Below are 7,575 nucleotides of genomic sequence, written 5' to 3'. Positions count from 1 at the left end.
ATGAACCCGTGTCCCCTGCATCGGCAGGCGGACTCTCAACCACTGCGCCACCAGGGAAGCCCCTTAATACTGTTTTTGATAGATCTCTATGGAGGCTGATAAAATCAGTTGTAGAATTACTGTTTCTAAAGCCTGTTAGCTCCAGTCGAGAAAATGGCTTGAGAAATTCAGATTAAAAAATTTTTAAGTGGAAATGGAAGATATCCCTTTAAAAAATGGCATAGAGTTTACTCCGAGGTCATCTGTTTTAGATCATACCAGTTATATTGCTGGAGGAAGCAGACTGGCAGGATTTGGAACACAATGGTATTGGACTTTGCACAATTGTAGGTCCAGGAAGTTTACACTGGGGGCTTGCTGTAATTTGGCTCCTATAACATTGAGGCTGAGAGCGTGGGCGTTGCCGTTACTGGGTTGGAGTCATGGAGTCATACCCAGAACTAGTTGTGAGCTCGCCAGCAAGCTGCCCCATCACTCTAAGCTTCAGTTTCCTTGTCTGTAAATCAGGGCAACAAGCATCCGTGGATACAGTTGTTGAGATATGGTTTAAATAAGAGAATGCAATTAAAATAATTAGCACTGTGCTGAACACATTGTTGGTATCTATTATTAGAGAACTTTAATATCAGTTCTGGGGACTTCCCTGGTGGTCCAGTGGTTAAGGCTGTGCGCTCCCAATGCAGGGAGCCTGCGTTCGATCCGTGGTCGGGGAAATAGATCCTGCATACATGACTCAACTAAGAGTTTGCATGCCACAACTAAGGAACCCACATGCTGCAACTAAAGATCTTGTATGCTGCAACTAAGACCCGGTGCAGCCAAAAAAAAATAATTAATAAATAAATAGTAAAAAAATTTTTTTAATTTAAAAAATTAAAAGGCAACTTTCTTTTAAAAAATTAAAAATAAAATAGAATAAAAAATAAAATAAAATCAGTTCTGTATGTGTAGATAGATCCTTTTCCAGAAGCTGATCAGAATCTCCTAGGGAGATGGAGAAACCTGTCCACGGTTTATAAAATTGAGAAAATTAAGCCTCCTTGAAGTCTAGAGTTAGGGTCTAGAGTCACCCTAAATCTCGTTTCCTTACTGATTTTATAGTCAAGGAGACAAAAGCATTTTAAATCAGGGCTTAATTTTAAATAAATAAGATCCAGGTTGCCCTTTCATTCTCATGTCACGTACCACAGGATTAACCTCTCTAAGATTTTCTGTGCTATCTTCTTAGGCTCAGACCTAGAAGGCCAGGGCCCACGTTTTCCAAACATGAGCCCAATGGATAAAGCCAATTTTTAAAAAATCTCTTTAATAATCTTAAAATATATAAAAAATAATTGAATATATAAAAGTTTAAGAGGGATGAAAAGAAGCACAACAGATGAAAAAACATAGAAAATAATTAAAATAAAGGATGATTTTAAAAGGAAAAAAGTTTCAGCTGAACTTTTAAAGGAGTAGAGAACGTTAAAAAGGCAAGAAAAATGTAAGGTGAGAGCTCAGAATGAAATGAAACAGTGTGAGTTAGAACAAAATACTAAAATAGGGCAGAGCTATACAGTTATAAAAGTCTTAAATATAAGGTAAAAATATATATTCCCAGGGACTTCCCTGGTGGCACAGTGGTTAAGAATCTGCCTGCCAATGCAGGGGACATGGGTTCAAGCCCTGGTCCGGGAAGATCCCACATGCCGTGGAGCAACTAAGCCCATGCACCACAACTACTGAGCCTGCACTCTAGAGCCCACGAGCCACAACTACTGAGCCCACATGCCACAACTACTGAAGCCCACGCCTAGAGCCTGTGCTCCACAACAAGAGAAGCCACCACAATGAGAAGCCCGTGCACTGCAACGAAGAGTAGCCCCCGCTCGTCGCAACTAGAGAAAAGCCTGCATGCATTAATAAAGACCCAACGCAGCCAAAAGATAAAGAATAAATCCATCTGGAAGTGGTTAGGCAGCAACATCTGCTTAAAGACCCACTTAAGAGTCCTCGAAGCTGGAATAATTTCCCAGCTCAGGGTCCTCCATCGAGGCCACTAAGCATGGGCTTGGTACCTCTTAATATTGACAGCCTTCATGCAGTGCTCCTGCATTATTTCCATCATTCCTCCCTATAGCTCCAGGTCGTAGATATTGTTGTCCTCATACTACAGAGGAGCAAACTGTTTGGATACATGCCCTGCTCCACTAGCAGATGGTGGAGCTGGAGCCTGAAGCCCAGCTGATGCCAAAACCCATGCATTATTCTTGATCTTTTTCTGCTTTCCAGGAGACATTATTAGCAGCAGCAGCAACAAAGACAATAGCACAATCCCTCGCCCCTTAATCCCTCCCCTTTACCTTGATTATCTATCAAATTAGGAAAGACTGCTGTTCTTAGCAAACAGCCCAGCGATAGTCAATGTGCAGTGGGTACTCTGTGTATCTTGACAACCCACTGGAATGTTATATTTTTTATATCTTCTCCCTCCCCCCCTTTTTTGGGGGTACAAAGTTGATCCCAGTTATCCCATCATTTACTGCAGTTCAATCTCCTAAATATTTCCCTCACGTGGCCACTTTTCTCCATGTTCGCTGCCACTACCAAGTTCAGGCCACCGTCTTGTCATTCCTTGTATTAGTTTCCTGTAGCTGCTGTAACAAATTACCACCTACCTAGGTGGCTTAAAACAACAGAAATTTATTCTCTCCCAGTTCTGGAGGCCAGGGGTCTGAAGTGAGTACCAAGGTGTGTCAGCAGGGCTGCGCTCCTTCCAGAGGCTCTAGGGGAGAGTCTGCTCCTTGCCTCTCTCTTCCAGCTTCTGGTGGCTGCTGACACTCCTTGGCTCATGGCTGCATCATTCCAGTCTTTGCCTCTGGGGTCACATCGCCTCCTCCTCTGTGTGTGTCAGATCTCTGCCTATCTCTTAGGAGGAGATCTGTGTTTGCATTTGGGACCCACCCAGATAATCCAGAGTAATCTCCCCACCTCCAGATTCTCACCTTAATCACATTTGCAAAGTCTCTTTTTTTACCCTATGAGGTGACATTCATGGGTTCCAGGGACTAGGATGCAGCTATAGTTTGGAGGGCTGTTTTTCCGTCTACCACACCACTGAACTTTTGCAACCATCTCTGCCTCCTTTGCCCCACCCAGCAGTCCAAGGTCCCCTAAACACACAGATCAAATCATGCACGGTGGGCTTTAAACCCTTCAGTGTCTCTTATGGGCCTTGGGATGGTCCTGATTCCCTGATAGGGCCCGTGATTACCTCTCCACCTTCCTCTCCCCCACTTTTCCCTTCCACACTATATTCCACCCCACTCAACTCCCCCTGGTTCCCCGAGGAGGTGGGCTTCCTCGCTCCTCTGGGCCCTTGTGTGTGCCTCCAGCCCTCTCCCGCCTTGTCTCTTTTTGCTGGGCTCATTCTTTTTTTTTTCTTTTTTCCCTTTGGCCGTGCCATGCATCATGCAGGATCTCAGTTCCCCAACCAGATATCGAACCCATGTTCCCTGCATTGGGAATGCGGAGTCTTAACCAGTGGACCACCAGGGAAGTCCCTGGGCACATTCTAGTTCGTCATTCTGTTCCCGTTTAGACTTTGGACTTCACTTCCTCCGAGAAGGCGCGCTCTGCCCACACTGGGCTGGTCATGCCTTTCTGTGCATTCGGTCAGAGCTCTTAACCTCAATAGGGACAGCCTCTCTAACGTGTCCACCTGTTCACAGGATGTGTCCCCTGCACCTGGCATGGCACCTGACACACAGTAGGTGCTTAATAAATGATGAGAATACCCGTAAGAGGGGAGCCTCTACATCCACCCTACTGAGCACAGTGCTGCAAGCAAGAACACTGATCCCCGCAGAAGAGTTTTTGCTGGAGAGGAATATCAGTGTGAATGCCAAAAGTTCCCACATATCTTTATTTTTAAGCATAAATCAAGAATTATGTAATTATGAGATCCAAGAAAATATTTTCATGCTTATTCCTTTGTTTTCTTTCAGGCCATTCCTGTGTTTTTCACTTTGCATAATGTAGCCGAAGTTATCATCTGTGGGCACCAGAAGTGTTTTCAGAAAGAGGTAAATGATTACGCAAAAGGCTAGTTTCACTTCCCTTGCTTGAAATTTCAAAGACGTGCTTTTTATGTATGGTCCAGATTAGTGTCTGCCTTTTCCTGCCATCTGTTTCCAGTCAAGCCTGCCTGACGGTGGTCGCTAATTTCAAGGATCACGGTTTTGACATCCCTTCAGTTCACCAAACATACGTGGGGATGCTTGTGGGTCTGAATGGACCTCAACCCCAGGCCAGCGCTGAGCCAGGGCCTGGGGGGCCGAGGTAGAGATGACTGTGGGCCTGGACGGTGAGGGGGGGGCATTCCCCCCTCCCCCCACCGCATCCCAGCACCGTGAGGAAATATTTGGCGAGCTTCCCACAGGGTGCTGGGAGCTTTAGCCCACCCTGGGGACATCCTCTTTTCTTCCTGACCCCAGCTCTGCCTTCCACCAGTTGGAACACGTTTCCTCACCTTCCGGGCCTCCATCCATGAAAAGGGGAGAGAAATGTCACCCACTCAAAGAGTCGTTGGGAGGACACCTTGCAGCACAGGTGCTAGTAGGTGCTCCCAACACTTTCCAGCACATAGTAAGTGCTTTGTGTGTACTATGTAGTTTAGCTATGATTTTTAACGTTATTGGTGGTTTTAGTTTGATACCTCTTTTGAGAGTTCCTTTTTTCTAACATCTGCCTGTTTCAAATGACTTCACATCAAAATTTTGGAACTTTTAAGCTCAAGAGAGGCTAGTGGGCCATGCAGGCAGCACACTTCTTACAGGTGTGCCGGGGACAGAGAGACACCTTTCCTGTGGCCAGGGCCACTCCACACACCACCACTCCTGAGGGACCTTTCTGACACGTGGATCTGATCATGTCCCTCTACATACAGCCCTTCAGGACCACCCAGAAGCTACCTGGAGGCCTGTAAAGCCCTTCACCACCTGGGCCCCATCCACCTTTCTAGCTTCAGAAATTCCAGCCACAACCAAACTTCTCACTTTCCCTAGACCATGTCATAGTGTTTCTCTCCTCTGATCTGTCAGCAAACCTCTTCATGCACCCCTGTCCCATTCGCTCTATGAATATGCTACTTCCCTGTGTACGTGGCCAACCTGCCAGGCCCAGGTCTACAGTCGTAAGCAAGAGGCATGATTTCTGCTCTTACAGAGCATCAGCCCAGAAGGGGAGACAGACATTAAACTAAGAATTAGACCCACCTGCTCGGTTGTGTGGCCAGAGCAGGCCACTCTGGGGAAGTGACATTAAACACAGACAAAGGATGAGCAGGAGTTAGACATGGTGAGGAGGGGAGGCCTCCCTGGAAGAGGAAGCAGCAGATGCAAAGGACCAGACATAGGAAGGGACTTGGTGGAAGTCATTCTGGGCTGTGTGGCTGGAGCTTGGTGAGAAAGAGGTGGGGGGCTTAGGATGAGGCTGGAGATGGACCTTTGGGGCTGAGCTAGGAATTTGGTATTTATGCTGAGTGCAGTGGGAGGAGCCGGTTGGGTTATAAGGCCCACGGACATGTGCAGCTTCACAGTGTTAAAAGCTCCCCCAGTTTCTGCGGAGGAGAATGGATTACAGGAGGCGAGGGAAGCCTGTAGTGACTCCAGCGAGGCTCCGTGATTTAGGCTAATCTGCCTGCTGTGGGAGCCTTCCCTGACACCTCAGGCAGCTTGGGCACCTTCAGCTGACATTTTACTTATCACACCAGCTTGCAATTTCCATATTTCATCAGTTCTAACATGTGCTTCTTTTTCTCACATCTAAAATTTTCACTATCAGGACTTCCCTGGCGGTCCAGTGGTTAAGTGCTTCCACTGCAGGGGGCACAGGTTCGATCCCTGGTCAGGGAACTAAGATCCCACATGCTGTGTGGTGTGGTCAAAAAAATAAATAAATAAAAATAAAATAATTCTTTAAAAAATAAAAAATAAGTTTTCCCTATCTAAAATCAGGGTGCTTTTATAGTCAATGGTATGTCCTGGTCTAATGTTTGTTGTTGTTTTTTTTCTTAGTAATATAAAAAATACTAATTTTACAATCAGTGACATCTTAAATTCAGTGAAATACAGTATGATTTTCCCTGTGTCTCTGCCTGCTTCCAGCCCTCTCATTGCAGTGACCCTGTGGTTGGGTGTTTTATGGAGCCCCAGGTCTCAGCCCAAGGACTGGAGCTGAGCTGAAATTTTCACTAACTGGTCACTTAGGTTCCAGGAGCTGCTCAGGTTCTGGGAGACTAGTCAGACCCCGACTCAATTCCACTCAAATTCCAAAGAAGACTTCTTATTCACAAAATGGATACCTTTTGTGTGAAATAAAAATGAAGATTTACCTGGTCTAGGGACGAGATCCAGCCATCTTCATGGGATACTGCTTCTTTCTTTTTTGGGGGGCCACACCACGTGGCATGTGGGTTCTTAATTCCCTGACCAGGGATAGAACCTGCACCCCCTGCATTGGAAGCGCGCTGTCTTAACCACTGGACCGCCAGGGAAGTCCCTCCATGGGGTATTGCTTCTTGATGGACAAGTCGGATCAGGTAGGTGAAGGTGAGGGTGGGACAAGGGGCTGGAGGGTCCTCGGTGTATTTCCACCAAGCAGAGCCCAAGGGCCAGACTCCCAGGCCAAGAGGACCTTTCCTCGGAAGCAATTGGGTGAATACCAAAATATTGTGACTCTTCAACTCCATTTCATTACTGACACAAAACAACATCATTTCTTGTCAGGGCAAATTAGGAAACAATTGAGTGGGTTACATGTCTATTTAGTTATTTTTTTAAAAAACCCTTTCTTTCCTTTATGAATATCATAAGATGTAATAAGTCGCAGAAAATGCAGAGAAAAAAAATGTCAGAAATCAACTGTGATCTTACTTCCTAGAGGAAACAACTTCATTCTTTCAGTTCAGACATATGTAGAATATTTACAGAAATGATAAAATACATCCTATTTTTCCATTGATCGATTTGTCGGAATCCCTAAATGCCTCATTTCTCTCCACACGGAATGCAGTGTGTTGGCCGTTCCCTGTTTGTAGATTTGTAGGTGGTTTCTAGTAGTTTGGCGTTAAAATCTGCTCTGTGATGAAGATGACTGTGATATGTTCTTCATATGATTTACATTCCTGATCATTCAGCCTGGAGCCATGACCAAGCGACCGGGTGTCATGAGGAACATGGTTGGACGCCACCTCTCAGACTTGACCTGTGACTCCGGACGAGGGCTCTTTGGTCTGTTATGTGTCAGGTTTCCCTAGAATGGCCTTGGGAGAGTAGAGTTGACTTCTTCATGACCTCACTCCCAGATGATGAGAATAAGCTCTATCTGGGCTGTGGTTCATTGTCACCATCCATAACTAGTTCTTTGTGTATGTGCACACACACGCACACAGTTTGACTCTAAGTTAGCGTGTGGCTTTTGGAATTAGTCTCACTAACTTGCAGATATATTTGTCACGGTTTAATCTTAGAATACTGCTATTCATTCATTGGTTCGCTCAACATTTACGAAGTATATGCTACATGTCAAACATCT

The 7,575-nt window shown here is 45.6% G+C and overlaps 1 protein-coding gene across 11 annotated transcripts in view; it reads left to right on the top strand.

The window, feature by feature from the left end:
- TMEM241 (transmembrane protein 241) overlaps nt 1-7,575 on the top strand; it is a 112,066-nt gene that overhangs the window by 34,013 nt on the left and 70,478 nt on the right. For all 11 annotated transcript variants that reach the window (XR_008615953.1, XR_008615954.1, XR_008615955.1 and 8 more), the window contains exon 5: nt 3,987-4,064. Coding sequence is in view for 8 of the 11 variants with exons in the window: in XM_055080500.1 (XP_054936475.1) it covers nt 3,987-4,064 (78 nt within the window). In the remaining 3 variants the exon portion in view is untranslated. The remainder of the gene's footprint in view (nt 1-3,986; nt 4,065-7,575) is intronic.

This window comes from Physeter macrocephalus, chromosome 19 (assembly GCF_002837175.3).
Source record: "Physeter macrocephalus isolate SW-GA chromosome 19, ASM283717v5, whole genome shotgun sequence".
Taxonomy (NCBI): domain Eukaryota; kingdom Metazoa; phylum Chordata; class Mammalia; order Artiodactyla; family Physeteridae; genus Physeter; species Physeter macrocephalus.
This window is presented reverse-complemented; position numbering and strand designations above follow the sequence as displayed.